Source organism: Rhipicephalus microplus, chromosome 8 (assembly GCF_043290135.1).
Source record: "Rhipicephalus microplus isolate Deutch F79 chromosome 8, USDA_Rmic, whole genome shotgun sequence".
In the NCBI taxonomy this organism is placed as follows: domain Eukaryota; kingdom Metazoa; phylum Arthropoda; class Arachnida; order Ixodida; family Ixodidae; genus Rhipicephalus; species Rhipicephalus microplus.
This window is the reverse complement of record NC_134707.1, coordinates 8,311,859-8,333,070: the sequence shown is the minus strand read 5'-3', so window position 1 is coordinate 8,333,070 and position 21,212 is coordinate 8,311,859. Positions and strand designations below refer to the sequence as shown.

The following is a 21,212-nucleotide window of genomic DNA, read 5'->3' as shown; positions in this document are numbered from 1 at the left end:
CAGACAGTGCAGTCAACCTCATTTTATTTCGTTACCAAGGCACTAAGTCGAGAAAGTTATATTATACTGATGACAATAGCTTTGAGACAGGGCAGTTTGGTTGCATTTTCTGGTTCGTAAAGACCCGCCAAGTTGGACAAATGATGATGATGGTGAGGGTGATGCTCTAAAGGTATGCTTTAGCTGTGCGTTTTACGAGAGACATAGAGAAATCGCAGCAGTTAGAGCCAGATACGAGTGTGAACTGAAAGATAAGATTCTGCATTCAGCGAGGGGCGCATCCAAAATGCTTCCAGATCCGAGGATGTTGCGCAGTTACTCCAAAAGCGGAAACTATCGCATTGCCATCTGGGATACCGGCATGCCGCGCCATCCTTGAATGGAGGTCGGTGTGCAACGATTGATTCTGCAGCAGATAGCACCGTACACCGATGACATCCTTACTAAACGTTTCATTTTCATAGCTCCAGCGCATACCGATGTGCGCCAGTAAGCGAAATTGGTTTACGGCGCATCGCAATCGATGATTGCGACGTGATTCGGCTTCAGACGATTGTTGATAGTGGGGCACGCTCCGCGTGCATAATCTCATTTTGATTTCGTCCTTTGCAGGGAAGCTGGTCTTGGGTTGTTAGTGATACACGATCTCGACAGCGCCACTTCGCTCACTTTTCCCTACTAAACTTTTAGTTTGTGCAGTTTGAATCATGTTTGCCTACAGCGTTCGAGGTTGTCGCTGTGGACTAGGGCGCCGTTCATCGATCGCTGCGACCTCGAGTTACAAATGCAAGCTTCCGTAGTACAATTATCTGGAATATGTGGTAGGAATGTGTTTGGCATCGTTAAGCCATCGGTATCGGCATATTTTCGCAAAGACAAATTTGGCTCAACGTGGACCTTGCATGTAGTCAGCGCCGGTCCGTGCCTTTCGACGTCCTCCAAATTTGCAATTTCCTTGCTCGATGCGGTACCGATGTTTCGAGGGTCCGGACGAGCAAGGCAAGTGTGTATTCGAGGCTCACACGTGCACTAGGTGATGAGAAATTTTGTTGAATCGCTGAAGCCACTCGTCTTTGTTGAGGTTAAGCCTAGTTCATATTCTCCTCAAATTCTGTCTCGTTCGCGGGCGCGCACGAAATCATTTATGAAGGTGCTGAAAAACTCCGTTGTTCTTCCCGAACTAATTGAAACCTCGGTGGGATTTATTAGGTCCGTATCTCATATGATCATATTTTACACACTGACACTCATACTAAACACTGTCGTGCTAACACTTTTTTTTTCTTTGTTGCGTCCCAAGCGTTTTGTCAGTGGACCACAAGGTGGATATCTTTGAGATGCATAATGGTAAATTTTTTTTAATTAAAAATTTGCACACCCGATTCAGCTCTTAAATAAAATGTATTCATTTATTAAAAAAAAATCTTGAATAAACGGGCATGTTGCGAGTATTTCTTTTTTTTTTACCGTTATGGTTGCTGCGGTGTGTGTTTTCTTTTTTTTTCACCTCGCCAACCATTAGCGCTAACTCCACCCCCACTTCCACCAGCTCAGTCCATCTCGTGTCTCCGCAGCGATCAGATCGTGGTGAACCGTATCTCGTGTCAACGGCACTAGTGTGTCTCAGTATCTTGCTGCAGTCGTTTGCATTGGTAATTAAGTCTCCCGTGTTTAAATTTGCGCATCCACACCTTGCCAGACCACAAATGTGCGAGTCACAGTTCTCTCGGAATTTCGTTGTAGGTACGTACGCATGTTCGCGCTCATATCAATACTGATGATGAGAGATTAACCTCGAATATCAAATTGTCTTTTTTTTTTCTTCGTCCTGCATGAGCTTTATCACGTGCGCTATTTGATTTCTCTCTCCTACGTGACTGTTTTTTTTCTTTTTTTGCTTTTGCGGAGAAAGTTTTTACTATGGTTGCACGTGATCTGACAGTGCCATTGTGTGTGTTTTTATGCTGGCGCAATATTTTGTATCCTGGGCAGTTTTCCGCACACAAAACAATATAGAGACTATGTGTCGCTGTTACATTAAAAGTTACGGTTCAGATACATAACATGAAAATAACGGACACGCATATCAGTGGCTCTCCGAACAAGCGCCTTCTCTTTGTTCATCTAGTTGGGTCAGTTTTTCAAGTGATGCGTATACCCCCACCGACTAAGCCGATCTGACGTTCTTATTGTGATTGAAAAAGCGGCCGTAATGGCGTACACCGAATATCGAAGCACTCTACGATACGACTTTGTGTCGCCATCACAGGAGAGCATGAAAGGAAGGAAAGCTTATTCCTTCCTCCATGCAGGAGAGCAAAAAACGCCGCCATGTTGGGTACCACACGGGCGTTGACTCACGTCACATCAGCCTTGGATTTTTTTTTTTTTTTTGTGGGGAAGATGGGGTATACCAACACCTCCTAAAAATTTTAGGAGGTGTTGGGTATACTCGGTCAACGCGGGAAGTGTACAATAAGTCAGACGAGTGCAGTCATGCATATCGCCACAGCCAATGGAGGCGCGGGAGTGTGACATCACGCGACGAGGACCATACCAATCCAGGATCCCACCGTGCACCTAGCCAACGTTTCTGCTCTGCCACGGCTATGCTATCCACCATACCGCGGCATTAGCATTTAACCTGTAGCTCTGATGCTAAATTATGCCTACTTGAATAAACTGTCGTTCAAGGAATGTGTTCCTGCAAAGCAGTACTCCCTTCCAAATCGCTCGCAAAGCCGGTAGCTGCCGTGTGAACGCATTTCTGAGCTAAACCGCGTCACGGATTAGTTTTCAGCGTTGCTTTTCACGTGAAATACGTTGTGATAACCAGTCACTGTTGTAAAAGCATGGCAGATCGATATCTATATTATCATGGCTGGCAAAAATACGTGCCCCACAACGAATTCGCGCTTCATCGGCAGTACAGTTGATCTTGTTAGGCCTGTCAAGCCTAACAAACCAACTCTCGGGCTCCGGTGTCGTGAGTGATGGCAGGCTATTGTGAAGTGCACGACGCTCGCTAAAGCATAGTTTTATCGCGCCGTTTTTTCAAGCAGTAGGCAAAACAACCTGCTCGCTTGATCTGGCACACTTCCGTTAATGCACGTACACCTGACTCACAGGGTCTAGGTGGCCTTCCACAACTGTAGGGCTAGAAGCGGTTTGATTTTGCGAAACACGACTGTGAAAAGTCGTTATCGTTAATTTAAATTCCATACGTGCACCCTTGCCCCATGTTTCTTCCGGTCACATACTTTAAATTGAAATTTATTTGTCCTAAAAGACATGCAGGAGCTAGAGACTAAAGGCTATACAGCCTGACAAAGGGACTGAGCATCTCCACATCTAAGAAATATTTTGTATATATTGCTAAAAATTACAACATACATTAGCATAGTATTATTGCACGGCGTGAACTATACACAAGATAAATGAATCACAAAGCAACATTTCACCAGAACTTCATTGTCATGTGAAAATACAACATGATATTCTCGTAGCATATTGCAAATTTATAAACAAAACATTAGGAATCAAACAAACTTTAGGAGGTGCACTCAATATCATGATGCATTGAGATGGTATTGATAATGGTGTTAGAAGGTGTGTAATTGTAATATACAACACATTGCAGATGATTTAGCATATAAGCATCAGGTATTGAACGTGTTATTTTAGCACCATTGATCACATTATACTTGGTAAAGAACTTCTACAAACGGATATTTATTGCATTCTCAGATACTTTAGATAACACAGGAAGGACAGATATTGACCTGTAGTTAGTTATTTTCAGCCAGTTTGTTTTCAGCAACTCTATTTGGCTTATTATTTTTCTTTGACGGAGGCGGAAATGTTGTAGGCCCGTGTGCTCAGATTTGGGTACACGTGAAAGAACCCCAGGTGGTCGAAATTTCCGGAGCCCTCCACTACGCCGTCTCTCATAATCATATGGTGGTTTTGGGACGCTAAACCCCACTTATTGATCAATCAATTATTATTTTTTTTTTCCTGGTCACAAAATGCTATGTTCTAGTTACCGCGCGAGCCGTACGAGTGTTCCTACGCTCAAGAAAGTAGTCCTGTGTGTGTGCAGATTTTGCCTCCCGGTTGAGATATTCGCGAGGCTTTAATATCAAACCAAAGATAAATATTTGCGAGCATTTACGGCTGTTGAGATAGGAACAAACATGACATTATTAGAGAGTAGCTGTTAGAGTCATGACGTAAGGCAGTCTCCTCCGTGGATGCCTGCTTCTTCCTTGGCAAGAGTGACACTTTGGGTACTCACTCGTTCCGTTACTGAGCAACATTAAAACTTCGTGCCACTGTATTGTGGTTTACTGTCACCTCCTCGCTTCATGCTAAGTGAAACAATCAAATTGTTTAAGCAGCAATGCGAAGACTGCGCCATGGACATTTTGTGCTGACGTGTGGAGTTTTGTGTTTCCCGCGCAACACTATGCGTAAGAAGATGGAATGGTGGCTACTGCCGATGCCCTATGGCTATACTTTGGCAACTCTTTTGTATAATGAAAATATAATATCATTATTATAACAAAAAACTATTTGGCAAAAATATTTATGTTTTATAATGTAAGTTTTGCTTTGTTAGAGAGATATTATTGAAGTTCGTTGATGCGGGTTTTGATTGTGAATCCGTGGTCGATGCAGAGTCAATGGCGGCAGCGGAAAGATGGTATTTTACCAAAGAACAATTGGCCCTCACACCGAGTCGAAAATGTGGTCTGGACGCGGACAAAGAGCTCTCGTACCGACAGCAAGCCGCCAACTTGATTCAGGATATGGGACAACGCCTGCAAGTGTATCCTCGAAGCCTACGAGTGTCGTTGTGCGCAGCTTACATGGTTAGGCTTAGCCCTTTCTCGGCCTGGCGTTTGAATCGCATTCAACCCGTCTCTTCTTCGATGAGTCGGCTTCCCGTGTTTTTCGGCGGGATCCCGAGCCCACGGTGTGACCTGCCGAGGCAAGTGTCGACCGATGTTGCCGCAGTTTTCGGTTTGCGGCTGTTTACAATGCTCGCCCGTTCGAGCGCTTCTCGAAGCTACCAAGGTCTTCCCCCCTTCAGTGGTCCGATAAGGACGCTTCTGTTTCGCACGCCGTGTTTGCTGCTTTTAGCGACCGATCGGTCGTTTCTCGAACGCCTCGGTGTTTTCGGATTGTGCGCCTGTATGTGTTGTGAATTTGTGTGCATTCACTAGCGTTCCTGTGTACGTCGCTTTGACGTTGCTTTGCGGCGGCCCTTACTACGCATCTCGGCCTTTCCAGACACGTGAGCCATTGCACTACACGGTAGACATTTTTTTTTTTTTTTTGCTATCGCGTCCTTTATTCCGCGGCAGCTCGATCGCGACGCAGAATCGTCGCGATCGCGCCAACGAACGTAGTGAAGCGCAAAAAGCTTAAAAAAAAAAAACAACAAAACAATGCGGGTATTAACCCGCGTCTCGTGTGTTGTGCTCCAGTAAACTGCCGCTGCATGTCTGGCGGGGCGGTCGCTTCGCGATCCCTCCATTTTCTTGCTCGCTCGCTGCACGGCATTGCAATACGCGATGACGCATCGTGTGTACGTTGCCGCACACGTAGTGCTGTTTAGGTCAGTGTGCCGCCTCGATGCGGCGCACGATCGCTGGAATTCGAAGCATGCTGACGTAGTGGGCAGCCCCATTCATTTACTGCCTACTTGCACGTGGTTCGCATCTCGCGTTCTAAGTCCTACCGCTTTGAGTCCTACAAAGAAAGACTCGGATAAGCGTCGCAAACTGTGACAAAGGTTAATTTGTCAATTGCGGCGTTTTGATCGTGCCGGCGGGTTGCGTCTTTCGCGAAAAGTCGAGAAGCCGGTTGAATGCGGTTCAAGGGCTAAGCAAGGCGTGCTGGTTCACTTCTACGTTACCTCGCTCTGTTTCGCTGTTTTTTTTTTTTCGCGGACTGTCATGTTCTACGTTATAATCGATTGTGGTATTCGAGCGCTAATTTCACCGAACACGTTTCCGAATTGCTCGAATGCCGGCGTTTGGTTGCACTGTGATGTCGGGTCGTTCACATTTTGACTTTCTCAAATGTTTGGGGCCATTCACAGTTGTGCTCTTGTTTGATTTAACGTTGAAAACATGAGAATCAGGAATATTCCGGTCGCCTTTTGCTTTATCAACCTTTAGTATAACGCCAGATAACCACACAGTGACTTGGAACCTACAAGCCATGCGCAGGTTGTGTGCATTTTTAAACCCCATTTTATTACATTGAACCGTTTAATGTAGTCTAACCTTAATTTTAGTTGATGTTTCAATTAGATTGAAGCTGATGATAACATATGATATTCGATCGTGGTGCTCGATTATGTTAAATCTGGAATGGTTCTTGTGAAACTTAAAAAGTGGTAATTTCAAAAGGATTCACGGCTGTATCTGTTTATATCAGTGTGTTGACATTTGTAGGCTTGGCACACTTCGGAAATCCTGGGTGTGGTAATTTAACTACATGTAATTTCGCCCCCTGTGCTTAGTACGAGATGAACTGCTTTGGTTTCACCAAGACATACAACAGTGTCACTGACACTGGCATGCGTTCATAGCGCTATCTAATATAATTGGCCAGAAGTTCACGGGATGATGCAAACTAGAAAATGAAAAGAAAAAAATCCAAAGCCTCTGCTTTGACAAGGTATTTTCGTCTTATTTGTGGTAGCAATGTTGAAGTCTATACCCTTTGTTAGAACATTGTCTCCAGCAACACATAGTGTTATCTGCTATCACCTTAACTCAGATCGAGCTGTCTGCACTTGCGTACTCATGCTAGGGCTGTTGCAAGTGTCTAATAAGGACGGTGGGTGTTATGAGCACTTGGTGATAGGTTCACTGTAAAAGTGCTAATCAGCAGCTTCACTTTGCACTCTTTAGCACTTGTGGTGTGGCCATGTTAGGGGGTTGTAAGATAGGCTAGCTGTGTGGCAGTGTGTTCTAGGCTCTCCCACTACGGCCACTGTCGTGTGCCTAATGGTGTCTGTGTCAGGCATGCCAACGCCCAACACAGTTGTGATTATCTTAAAAAAAAAAAAACAAAACAAAAAAAAAAAACGGACAAGCTGGGCAATGTTAAACTTGGGACACTAACGCCATCACTTGGGTTAGTTGGTGCAAACTTGCAACTTGAATCAAAGCTGTGCTGAAAACACGAACAACAGATGAGACACACATTCGCGCCCATCGTGTGTACATCTCATCTGTTGGTCTTTTTAGTGCAGCCATGAATCAAGTTGGCACACTTACATCTGTGCTGTCCATGCTCTACGATTAGTGCAAATTAATTGTGCCGACCTTGCGCATTGCAAGTGGGGCAGCGTCCTTTGTAGTGTGTGTGCCATTGCTATGTGCCATTGGCTCCTTGACTAGCTGCAAAACAGCACCCAGCTCTGCATCAACACTGCCATTGTCTACATGCATCGATTCTACTACTACCATTCGTTCACCAAATTCCACCGAAATGTAAGTGTCATCCTTCTCATTCAGTGAGTCGACGTTGCGACACCGCTTAGCAGTGTTTTGTGCAAGCTTGAACTGTGAGTGCTTGTGTGGCTAGTGTTCAACTGATGTCGCAGTTTCTTAAAGGGACACTAAAGAGGAACAATTAGTTGTTTTAGATTCATAAACTGCACTCTGATAACTCTAATGTCATAAGTTTCTCTCTCACAAGTTCATTATTTGTGGAGAATATCAAGGTTGAAGTTTTCATTTTTAAATTTTGCACCGCACTCTCTGCACGTGATCTAATAAATTACACAATGTATTTTTTGTATTCTTGCGACATTGCCTGGATAAAATCGCGACTTCATATGCTAAGTCGATGGCTCCCCCCCCCCAAATTGCAATGTACTTCAATTTTATCGATCAGAAGCCGCATAGGACCCATTACACGCCTTCAAAAACTGGTGATGTTTCAGTGTTTGGTGCGGGAATCTCATGGTGGTGTCAGCTCCAGCAGTTTCTTTTCGCGCGTTTTCTAGCTTATCAAGTGTCGTGTTGCGGTAAGTGTGGTGTTTTCGGGATTGTGAAATTGTGCTTTACAAATACGCGAAAAAGCGTTTTGCTATTTAGTGTCCCTTTAACGTACTGACGCTAAAACACATTGGCTAATATTATGTGAAAGCAGCATATTGGTTGCTGAGGCTGTCTTTTTCAACACGGTAAAGATGTGACCGGACTGGGCTTCACCTCTCTGCTTGAATGACCACAGATTCTGTGTGCAGCGTAGTGATAATGGGCACGTGACTTCACATGCACACTATTAATCATCACGTGCATGCAGTGCATTATTGGCCTTTAGCTGTGCTGGTAATGCAGCATGCATGCGACGTCAGTGAAAGCCATCCATTAAGTGTATCTTCACGATAAGATTACTGAAGAGAGATTTGGGCCAATATTTAACATGTCCTTTTGCTTTATCAACCGTCGTTCTCGGCAGTTGACAAAGCATAAAACTGAGAATTACACGTCATCCGAGCTGTGGCACTGTAGTTGTTAAACCGTTCCAAGGTCTGCAGTAAGTTGTGGTTTTGTTGTTTTGTATATTGCAGACTATTGTAGTTCATTAGAGTTCATTTGTGTTGTGAGATAGTGCTAAATTTTTCTCATGAGTGGTGCAACATTTCCAGCCATCGAAAATTTGATGACATATCTAATATTGAATGCCACATTATTCGTACTTCAAATGGCTGATTTGTCTGAATTTATGCCTTCATAATAGGATATCTGAAGAGCAAATTGGCCTTTTTTTTGCATTCATAACTTTGTAAATGCGGTCTTCCAAAAGCAGTTAAATGGAGGTATTTTCAGGATAGATAAATATTACATGTTACCACTTCAGTGTACAAAATGTTATTAGCTTTGAAATTTATGAAGTGTGATTGTGCTTGGGTGGCTAGGGATGCTAGGATAGTCTTAATTGCCTTCATAAGCTTGTTTCATTATGCCTAAACACCAGTTTTGTTTGAGAAGCCAGCTATTCAGACTTTGTTGGCGTGTCGCTCGCTTGTTTTGAGATGGAAGGTGCAAAAGCGACTGAACGCAAGATGCCCAAGGGAGCCCAACATACCAGAAATATGCGATGCTAAAATGGTTAACATTAGCTGTAAATTCCACAGCACAAACCCCACCACCTCCCTTCCCCATTGGAAGATAATTGGACTAATGAGGGGGAGGGAGCTTGCTTGATCGTGGGTGAAAAATCTAAGATGGTGGCAATGCTAAAAAGAATGCACAGATGTGCTTCTCATGAAATTCTCTATTGAATATGCATGCATTTGCTGTTTTTACTGAACTGGACGGAATCTCTGTATGAACTTTAATGTGTAATCACCAGGCAAAAAAAAAATAGTCAGGCATGTTGTGACAGCTTGGAATGTAAGCCCGAGGCATAAGTACTAAGAAATTGTTTGCAAATCTAGAGACTCAAAACTTGTGTTTCTAGGAGCGGCTGCTGCAGGATTCTGTTGCGCAGAACAGGTTGAAAAAAATTTTCAGATGGTAATGTGGGGCCACCTGCTCGGTGATTGATACATATTTCAAAAACTATCCTGGAAGGTGAAAGGGGATGCTCGCTTGCCATTTTAATGTAGGTTGTGTGTGTTGTGTTAGTGGCTTTCACCTCGAAACATGCCTACCAACTCGCCAAATTTTCTAACACTAACATCACTTGCAAGTTGCAAGCTGTGGAAGTTGTGCCATGTTAATTGTTCTTAATTGGGGGTAGGGGACCAATTTGTGAATAATGATGCATAAAATGTTGAAGTACAGTGGGAGTTGGGCTATTGGTGTCGCCTCATCTTCAAACAGTGCACAATTCCAAGATGTGTCTTCAAGTTGTCAGTTCTTACTTCTGTCGTCGTATTGTGTGCTGTTAGATTATGCAAAGCATGCTGGTTCACTTTTGGTTCACCACTGCGTTTCATAAGAGGTCAGCGCGTGTCGCCAGAGGGCGAAAAAAACATTAGCCGCTGTGAAGACAATGTGGTGCACGCGACATTGAGCCTTGCGTGCTTCCCATGCGTGCAGTCCATAGCAGCGTGTGCCCTGTTCCTGGCGGCCAAAGTAGAAGAACAGCCTCGCAAGCTAGAGCATGTCATCAAGGTGGCCCACATGTGTCTGCACCGAGACGCTCCTCCACTCAACCCCGCCAGCGAGGTGAGTTGATGACCCTGATGTGTAGATCAGCAGAACAAGGTGATTCTTATTGCTCGGCATCCAATATTTTATTCGCTTCAAATGTGTGCACCTGCATATGTAGAGCTGCTGATATACTCCAAAATAGCATGTGTGTGCATCGTGTGGTGATGTCATATTGCCAAATCGCTGCTTTCCACAGTCCATTGACTTTCCGATATGGTTGACTTGATGGTTGCTAACTCACTTGCATGTCACTCGACCCTGAATAGCATTGTCCACGTTTCGTGCCAGCCACGTGGGGGAATCTGTTTCATGGTTCTCGGAAGGGGGAGTGACGCGTCTTTTTGCTTTACTGCACGTGCCCGTCTTCTATTGTGGCGGTGTCGCTGTATTGAAATCGGTCCGTCCGTGGTGTAGCCGGCTTTGGCACTGCATAGCATCGTCGACTTGAGGCGACGAAACATGACTGCAGCGCACATCTTCCATGCCATGGCATATCAGGGCCTCAAGCATTGTCCCATTTATACATATGGCCACACACCTTAACACTTGTTCGCATTCATATGGTCACCTGCTACCGTGGCTTAGTGGCCGGGAGGTTGAGATGTTGGAAGAATACTGACAAAATTTTTCAAGATAACCAGTGTGGATGCGCACACATATACCAAATAGTAACAGCATAGCATGTACACATATCCAAAATCAATTTTAATGTGCCTTCCACTCAAGTAATAGCAAAATGAAAGCACTCACGTCAGACATTAACTTGGTCTTAAAGGGTTACAGACAGAATTTTCATGGTTGAGATACAAGTGTGCAGGATCTATTCTTGTGAACTTGTGTATATAATCTACCAAGCCTGAATAGTGAATACAGCCTGAGTTGTAGTTTATATGAACTTAATAGTTCGCATGCTCTATTCATCATTAGTACAAGTCACACCTCGTGACATTGACATCATACTAAGCGACCTGAGGGTGACCCCAAACTTCTGCGACGTCATCACAGCGGCCGAACTCCTGGATGCCCAGCTAAAGTATGGTGTCATAGTCACCATTGCGCTTTTTCTACATATATGTAAGCAGGCAACTGTTTGTTGACTGTTCTTGAGTCTGTGAACGTGTGGAGGCTCGGGCAAAGTCTTTTCCACCATTTGATGCGGATGATAATGACATCACACTTCACGTCCTGAATTTGAAGAAACATCAGTAGGTGATGCAGGCAGTGCGGAAGTGTCACAGCTTAGTGTGCCATTTGAAACACTGGATAGCATTAGTTGCACCCGGCAGCTTTTCAATCTCCGAGCTCTCCCAGACTGATCGGTAATCAACATGGTGCAATTATCTGTCGCACGCTGTGGTAAGTAGTGTGCCTTTATGACCAATGTCTTTTCGACAACATATTGCAGCAAAAATATGCCACCCAAAAAATTTGTGTCAGTACCTCTTTAATGTCAACGACCGACACAAGGGACACAAACTTGTTCAATACTGAAGCGTACGTACACATAGGTCTTTAAGGGGATACTGTCGAACACGGAAATTCCAGTCGAAAGATGTCTCTGGTCTGCCAAACGGAGCTTATTTCATGCATTTTTGAACATTTGGCTGTATTTATGGTGGATTGTAAGTGCGAGCTGCGTGATGTCACATTGTCTGAGGTGCGTGCAGGGGGCATGTGTTGCTGTACTCCTTCGATTTCTTGACCTCTCCTTTCATCCCACTTTTTCTCTTCCACAGATGCGTGGGTACTTTATTCCAGTAGGGAGTATTGTTCACTGCCAGTGCTGTTCGTAGTGGTGGTTGGAAACATCGCTGTTGCTGAATTGGTTGATATACGCTGGCGACAACTGGCATTGTTGACTGGCTGTTGGTGTGTTTTATCGTCACCAAATTGCACCTCCTCTAGTTCACTGGCGGCCGCTAGATGGAGCATCTGATGAAAAAAGCATTAAGTTTGTCGTTTTCCTCTTGTTTCTGCCTGAAATGAAGGTTGTGTCTATCGATTTCGGCTCCAAATATTTCAGTTTTGCTGAAAATCTTGGTGGCAATAGTATTGTTCAGTATCCCTTAAAATATTCATTATTGTTGTGTCAGAATATTTCGGCGAATTCGAGGAAGTTTTGTGCATTAACTTCGTTGTTTTCTCGTACTCATCATCCGTTGCAGGCTTATCAAGAACAGGCCATGGAGCTTGTCCTGAATGAGAACATGATGCTCCAGACACTAGGTGAGGTTGCCGAAACTGAGGCATACACCGTTCTCGCCAAACAGTGCCGTCTCGTGCTTGTGGACTAACGAAGCTTGGTCCATCATTGATAATCATTTCAGGATTTGACATCGGCATCGAACACCCACACACCCATGTCGTCAACTTCTGTCAGCTAGTCAGGGGTGAGTACCACTTCAGTATTCGAAAGTGTTTGTTTTTTTGATTATCTGTATTTATACATAGCTCACAAAAGCAATACAGTAGAATCTCGATACGAATTTGACGGTAGCACGCAAAATATTCGGATCATCCGGAATTCGTATGACTGAAAAACAAGTTAAAGCTGATCATGATGATCAACAAGAATTTTGTTGGGGTCAATTATATGGTGGTTTTGGGACGTTAAAGCCCAACAATTATTATAACTACTTCTTGGTGAAAAGAAGTCCATGTGTATGCTCTTGTGAACTTTCCTGCCTTCACCGTCTCTCAATAATGTGTCGCGGTTTCCTCGCCCATGCTGCTGGGGCTTAAAGCGCATTCACACACTTGGCATCAAAGGGAGCAAAAGCGGCAAAACTCACTGGAAAAGCACTCGCATCGCTGTTTAAGCAGTCAGGAAACTGTGCCGCAAAGCTGACACGAAACATATCAGTCCTGCGGAATTCAAGCGAAAACGCCAGAGTGGCCCGAGAGGCTGCACTTGTCGACAACATTCACATTCAATCTGCCCTTGTACATGCCACCGCCGCCGTCGCTGCTTGAAAAGTCGTTCCATTTTGCCCGTTTTCTGCGCATCCAAATTTGTACCAAGTTATGGTTATACATGCAATGCACTGAAAAGAAACACTTACCACCTTTACAAGTGTTGTTTCGGAAGATATGCCAGCAGAAGTGACACGCACCAACCAAAGCAGTGACGGATTCAGCCAACAGTGCAAAAGCAAGACACGTTGGGGCATGCGGACTCACTGCTGCTGCACCCTCTACTTCCAATGTTCTCAGCGATCGTTATCCAAATCAGGCTATTGAGGAACGTGTCCTTGTCAAGGCCATAAGCTTTTACGTGCTGCATAGGTAGTTTGTGATTGGCGATCCACCGCAGACGCCTTTGCCGCCGTGTTGAATTTGCAGCTGGTTGTTTTGCATGACATGGTTTTAGAGCTAGTGCAGTTGGTGTAGCAAGGCTGCGAAGTAAAAAAAATTATCTGCCATCGCGCGGGGGGAAAATTGGTCTCCGATTCACTCTTTTGCGTCGGCTTGGTGGCGTGGTTTTCCGGCCGCTTAGGTGCTGAAGCAAGGGAAATTGCTGTGAGTTCTGCCGCATTCACTCTCTTTGAGGCCAAATGTGAAGGGGCCTCCTCCCGCAGACAAGACAAGCCGCGTTGCGCCACATGTGTGCAGTGGTTGATTGAACATTCGTATCGCGCGCGATGGCTGGGGACCAAACCGTTCATAATCACGGCATATTTTATATAATATAGCCCTTCTAGAACAACCATATCATCACTAAATCCGCATGAATTGTAATCGAGATTCTTTCACTGTAGCATCAAGGCTCAGGAGTGTTGAACCTGTCTCCTTGTACTTGATGCCAAGTATCATATTTGCATGATTTTAAAAGCTCTTTCTTTCACTAAATGTCGCTCTCAAATTTCTGTGCACGTCACAGTTGGCCTTTAAAGGGAAATTGGCATAAAGTTTTTTTTATAACTTTTACTGTAAATATATTAGTTGAGGGTTTGCTAGAATCGTGGAAATATGGTAACAATACTTGGAATACCATAAGTTTGTCACGGTTGGAGGTTGTAGTGCAGCTGACCTGTAGCATGTGACATGTCTGAAGAAGTTAATACCCGTACCAACATATTTATTGAGATGTTATGATCTGTATTTTGCATGAACCAAATGAAGGCAATATAAAGGCACATATTTTTATTAATACGTACTATTTATGTATCACTGTAAGACCTCAAGTAAATGAAGCATGGCTCGTCGGTAGTACAATGACGTTGTTGCATTCCTTGAGCAAACAGAGTATCACAGGATCTGTCACCAGCACTGCATTTCATTTGTGTGTCCATTTGTATGTGCTAGTAAACATTCATAGTCATAAAAATTTTTATATTTATAGAAAGTTGAAAAGTGATACTTGCGCATAAATGGTCCCACATCTCAAGTATTGTTTAAATTCTGAATTTGACCATTTGAATGGATTTTGAGTTTTTCTTAGTTCAATTGACTTGTGCATACTAAATTTTTTAAAGGATGCAAGATATTCAAACTGCATGCTCTTAGTTGCTTTCTTGATGTTGCAATATAAACTTACTCGCAAAATGCTTCGTGGTGCGATTGCACTTCCAGTTCATTTCTGTAAACAAACGAGTTGCTGTACAGAAGTATCAGCGTTGTATTTCAGTTTGCGTATGGAAAACAATGTGGAGGTCGTACGTCATGTGTCGGGTAATCACACCTCATTCACTACTGAATGAAGCATATGTGAGGTGCTGTGGCTCTCGGTTAGCTCCAGTCCTTCTTTCTTGAATATTTGGCTGTGTGTTTCACATGTGAGGTTATCCTGTCTCCCAGTGATGCATGAACCCAGTATACATGTTATTCTATATGCTCAAGTTTCTCGTGGCATGTTTGAAGGGCTTTATATCTCAGTTGGTCTCAAGTTTCTCCCTAGCCGAATGTTGTCAATGATTTATACCCCTGGACTCGCTCAGACTCAGATGCAGCCGTGAGTCTGAGGGAGTCCGGCTGAAAAAAAAATTTTTGTGAGTATGAGTCTGAGGAAAATATTGGTGAGTCTGAGACCGGGTCAGTCCAAAGAGTGAATTCATGGGTGAATTCCACTTCTGTCTGCTGACGTGTGATGTACTGCCTTCACCCCAGTGCTTTGAGCTGGCCATGTTCAAGTATCTTATCACTCTGTGATCAACGTAATCATCTATCCAATTATTAATGTGCTGCTAGCCAGATTCTCGCTGCCACTTTGGCGTATGTAGACTATTCCAAATGGAGATATGTTAGTGTCGATCCATCTGCAGAAACCCTGTGTCTATGTCCACGACAGTGGCATTCGTTGGTGAGTTTCCATCAAAATAAATTTCATAGTGTCAGAGGTAGGTATATGCCAAGTTGATTTGTGAAATTGCTATTTTTGCCGAGTTTCTGTGAATTACTCATTTCTGCTATTTGTTGCTGTGAACTATTCATTCTTGAAAGTTTTCTCATATTTCCTAAGTGAACTTTTTGATTGCACTTTCTTTGTGTCATTGCTTGCTTCCTCGGACCGTTGGAGTTGATAGTTGCTCCTTTTTGCTCGTACAACTCTTGTTGTGTTAGCTAACCATTTCCATCTCAACTGCAGCTTGCTTTCGGTGATTGTTTTCATAAAGTGGGCCATCGTCGCTGCTTTCATATAAAAGTACTTTGATTGTATGCATGGTTTATAATCTTAGAGACTACAAGAAGGAAAAATTGTGTTTTTGAATTGCCTTGTCCGCATGTATCTCGAAAGTTCAATGCACAGCTAAGTGAGCTGATTCTCCACTCTTACAAGAATTTAAACCTGAGTTTTATTTCTGTTCATTTCATGTGGGCTACTTGATCTCTAGAAGTTACCTAATGCTTGCATGAGCTAAATACAAACAGAAAACATGGTCATTCATGCACTTAATTGATCGTTCAAAGCTTGTTGCTGGTTGTCTGTTGTTGCACTACCGAACTAATACCCGACTGACTGTAAAAGAAGTGCGTACAGTACCGCCCAAGCCGAGTAGTACCGGCAGTACCATGCAGTGTTGCACCGTCTCACTCTTTTCTTGGTTTCTTTCATTGTTGTGACGGTCTGCAGCTAGCAAAGACCTGGCCCAGACGTCGTACTTCATGGCTACCAACAGGTATACCATACGTTCTTATGTGCATGCATATTTTTGCATTTACTTACGGTACAGAACGTGCACCCATCGCCTATCGCTGATTGATACCTTAGGTCTGGAGCGGGTGACGTCTTGCCATGCGCAATAGGAACCCTTGAGGTACCTAATGAATATGTCTAATGCCCACTTTACTCTGATTTCTTAATCTCGAGAATGTTGGGGAAGTGTATTGCTGTAGGATGTGTGTTTCTCTTCACCCCATTTCATAAAATTCACAGAATGGAGTCCGTACGAAACATAGTGTGCAACTATGTACGGTAAGAGTTCCTAGGTGTCCTGCTCACAATTCAAAGAGAATTTCTGGTGTTCTGCGGAACCCTCTCGCTTACCTCTAGTGAGCTTCCAGCATACAGAGAATGGGTGTAGGTGGGAGAATGCGCCAAATTAGGTACTGCCAATGCCCACATCGCTGTGTTGTCATTAATCGTGAAGGCCGTTGTTCAAGATGAGAATCTTGTGATGATAGCGAAGTGTTTATTTATTATTTTGTCCGCCTTTTGAGGTGCTTTGTACATGTTTGTGTATGCAACTTGTTATTGCTGATTGTGTTGGTTAGGGGCTTAAGAAAGGGCGAGATGCTTTGAGGTTTTGATGAATCTAACCTCCTGCGTAAAACAAAACATGTCCTCTAAATTTAGGGAGGGACGTGGCACTTTAAAACCTACTTTCGTGTCTTAATTTTCTTGACACTGGCCGAGTGTACATTAGTGTTCTTATTTCAAGTATGAAATTATTTTTGTTAGTATATTGCGTAGTTTCTAGTACATAAATTATTTCGTATGCCTTTTGGGAGGCTGGAAGCCCCAGATTGAATGGCTCACTTATGACTGTTCAACATACCGTATTTACTCACCTAATCCTCGCACTCGCATAATTCTCGCACCCCCCACATCGCCCCCCAAAAAATACGATTTTTTTTTTCCTCAAGTAATTATTGCACCCCCGAAAACTGTCGCAATAAAGTCGTCTGCTCGTTCCAGCCATTGATGATGATAGCGCACACCATCTGGCGCCATCTCTTAAGCATCAAGCGTACTATTGCACGGAGATCCGATCCAAGCCAAGACAAGCCGAAGTGGCCAGTGCTTGTTGCGGCGTGTTTTGTGTGTTCTGTCGGTAATCTTGGCACGTTACGGGGCGATACTGCAGCCACACGGCTGCTTCAAGTTGCAAGTGATAAATCATGCGCTAAACAACGGCAACAGGGCCGCTGGTAGGCCCTTCGGAGCCTACGAGTTTTGTGTTCGCTACTGGTGACGGCAGCTGAAAGCCACCAAGACGCGTTGGGCCTGCCGTGTGCCTAAAACTGGGATTGATGGCAAACTTTATTTCCTCAGAAGGGAACTGCGGATGATTCTGTTAAATAGCCATCAGCCCAATACTGACGTCCTACGCTTACTTTTTAAAGGCTCCTTTTGAGCGCCGACCGCTCCCGCAACGCCAACAAGCTTCGCGAATGGTATTCTAATTCTCGACTATTTGCTTCTACTTTTTGTGTCCCAAAATCTCTGTAAAACCCCATACATGCGGTTTTACAGAGCTTTTGTTTACAACCTAAGAAAGTATGTTAGCTCTGCCCATGGCCGCCGTTGCCTCTCCCACAGGGAATTGGCTGATATAACACTTACTTATTTTTGTGACATGATTTGGTCGTTCCTAAAGTGAACAAAGAACAAAAAGAAAGGAAGCTACTGAACAAGGAGCCCCTACACGGTTTGAAACGTCAGATTATTTCGCCAGTCTTGGTCAGTGATTTCACGTGCTTCATCTCATCCAATGCCTGACTAGACGAACTTTCGTGCAACGCTTCAGCAATAATATTGTGGTTTAGGCACATAATACCCCAGCAGTTAATATGAATCACCAGAGAGTGTAAGGTGTGCTCGCATGGACACAAGGAAAAAACAAAACTGGTTTACAAAAATATATTGTAAGCGAAATGAAGGGGGGGGGGGGGGGCAGTGAAGGAAGAGGAAGGGCAGAAACAGCTGACAGGTGCGTGAGCGTGTCAATCAGCCACCGTGACTCTTGCCTGTGTTTATTCTCTGTAAATACATTTTGTACATAAGCCACGAACCCCATAACAATAATGTTTTAAAACATACGGTATTTACTCGAATTTAGGCCAACCCCGATTCTAAATCGACCCCCAAAAGTCGAAAGCCTGGGGGTGGGGGAGGGGGGGGGGACTTACCTTGAATGTAGGCCAAAGGAAACAGCAAGGACAGCGTTCACAAAGAGAAAGCATTTATTGAACATGAAGATGAAACAAAGCATTTGGTGAGAAACATACAGCCGCTATTCCTGTTGTGTGTATTTCTTTGTCGTCGTTTTCTTTGCGCCGCTTCTAGTTATTTGCATCATAAAGATACTGTGCTTGCCGATGCCGCTCTCAGTTCAAGTCGTCGTCACTAACTTCCTTGTCGCTGTCTTCAAGCAGTGCGCAATCGTCGGTGCCATCAAGTGAATTGGATATGCTGCACTTCTTAAAAGAGCACACAATCTACGTTCCCGGGTTGTCACGCCACGCAGCAGTCCCTCCAGCGAGGCACATTTTTTTCGTCCACTCCAAAGTCTCACCCGGCTTGCTTCGCGGCTAGGTTTTTTTTTTTTTTTTTTTACAAGTGGAGACCGCCCGTTGGCGCCATTGAGCTACGCCACACACAGACTACTCGCCACAGACCAAAATGGCGGTGTTGCGTGTGTACTTAGGTCAGGTGTTGGCGCTGCTACTAATGGCTACAATACCATCTAGATGGTCCTACTTGTGCACCACTTTTTCGCAATGAAAAGTGGCATGTTTTTCAACATCCTCAAATCTAAGCTGACTCTGGAGATTGATGCAAAGAAATTTGAAAAAAAAAAAAACACTACCGGCCTAGGTTAGAATAAATACCGTATTATTAGTGTTATTGTATCCATTACATTTGATGATGTCATATTATTCATGCACATAGCGCCTGAAGAATGTATACAGTCAATCCCGGATATATCGAACTCGCACGGGAATTCCAAAATAGTTTGATATATTGATTCAAAATCCAACATATGCATATTCAAGGCCTGAAATTCGCGTGCCAAAGAACACCTTCCTGAAAGCATTGTGTTCATGAGATTTTGTGATTTGGAAATGCGTTGCCCTGTGCCTGTGAGCGCTGCCTGTGCATGTTTTGCTGATTCTCGATTTGTGACTCCATGCCAAGAAAGTGCTTGGCACTGAATACCTCGACGCTACATATGACTCTGAGTACGCACCTCGAAATGGACATGTGGTGCTTTGTCCCGAATTGCAAGGTATAGAACTTGTAGGGAGCGTGTGTTGTCTTTTCGAGGCTCTGTGTGGACCAGAGCGCTTGGATAAGTGGGGAGGGACAATTCCGAGAGCTGACAGATCCTTGCTGCCACCTGACCATGTGTGCGTGAAGCATTTCCCGGAATATGCGATCTCTGCCACATATCATGCAGAATACAAGGGAAACGTCCTGTTGCAAGTGCCAAAGAAACTTACACTTACTTCAGATGTTGTGCCCGTCATTTTACCGGGCTGCCCAAAATACCTGACCACTCAGCAAAAAACCAGGAAAGCTCTTTGGAAACGGCTGGCTCTACTGCCGACTTCTTGGAAGCAACGGGGGCCAAAAGTTTCAATTGCATTTGAAGTGCCTGACACAGCCGCTGAAAGTACGACAAATTCATTGTGCGTGGAGACAGCAACTTCACAGCACGGTGATGATGAGTCAACAGGCACGCATGCAAAATGCAGCTGCGACAGGCCTCCTTCATGTAAAGAAAAGGATGCTTCTCAACACTACACTGATCCGCTACTGACTCAGTTCCTCATCACCGGCGTAAAAGCAATTTCTTGTTTTAAATTTAGATGCCGCTTTTTTTAACTTCATCATCTATGCTTACTTGGACTAAGAAAAATTAAATGTAGAATGGTCAGTGCACAGAAATAATTGTACATACTGTTTCTGTGATGCAGCCGTGTTTTTGTTTACGTTCACTATATTCACGTGGTTATAATTAGTTTGTCATGCTTGATGTCAAGCCAGATTTTCTCGCCTTTGTATGTGTCTAGCACTTCATGGTCACCCTCTTGCAACATTGTTGACAAACTTCCGACCACGGTACTTGCGACGCAATACGTTTAATAAGGCGAAGACCTTAGATAGACTTAGATGCCTCATCAAACGCGAAATGTGATTGTCGGCGTGCCCCATCAGCGACGTAAGGGATGAGCTGCACAAAACATACTGCTTTATGTAGTGTGCTCACTTTCACTATCTGATAAGCACTTCATCAAGTCGAGGTCCGTATGGCTTAATGGCTTAAAGTATGGGTGATGGCACTAGACCTTAACCCACCCTGAGAGTCCCAACATAAGTGTGGTACGGGTTAACCCAGGGTAGACCTTCGGGACCCAATGAAGTTCTTCCCACCATACCATGCTGCTTGCATTGCCAGAGGTTGAAAGAGTCATCTGTGCGACGCTAACAGCAATACTGGCAAGGGTAGCGTGTTGATTTAAGTTCTCTATAGAATGCGTGTAAGTTTCGTCATACATTAGTTGAATGTCTTCTACGAAGTTTTTAGGTCATTTTGCTAAGCAACCAAAATGCGACTACGATATCCGCGTGCGCCCGCATGCAGGCACACGCCTCATACATGCAGGCACAAATGTACTCACTGTGAGCGGACGAGACGGGCGGAGAAGGAGGAAAAGTTTGCAATTGCTAGAAAGAAGACTGATTACAAGCAGTGCATTCGATTGCTTTTCGCTCTTTGCCGGGAACTGTGGGGCGTCTCCCAGGGTTGCTTGACTTTCTTCTCAAAACCGCAATGTCTGATGCTGGAGCTCACA

The 21,212-nt window shown here is 44.1% G+C and overlaps 1 protein-coding gene across 1 annotated transcript in view; it reads left to right on the top strand.

Annotated features, from left to right (window-relative positions):
- The first annotated feature begins 4,667 nt into the window (after positions 1-4,667).
- Positions 4,668-21,212, top strand: part of LOC119165171 (uncharacterized) — a 28,668-nt gene continuing 12,123 nt past the window's right edge. The window contains exons 1-6 of the mRNA XM_075870921.1: positions 4,668-4,831; positions 7,433-7,514; positions 10,080-10,208; positions 12,359-12,419; positions 12,521-12,583; positions 16,264-16,309. Coding sequence (XP_075727036.1) covers positions 4,686-4,831; positions 7,433-7,514; positions 10,080-10,208; positions 12,359-12,419; positions 12,521-12,583; positions 16,264-16,309 — 527 coding nt within the window. The 5' untranslated portion in view covers positions 4,668-4,685. The remainder of the gene's footprint in view (positions 4,832-7,432; positions 7,515-10,079; positions 10,209-12,358; positions 12,420-12,520; positions 12,584-16,263; positions 16,310-21,212) is intronic.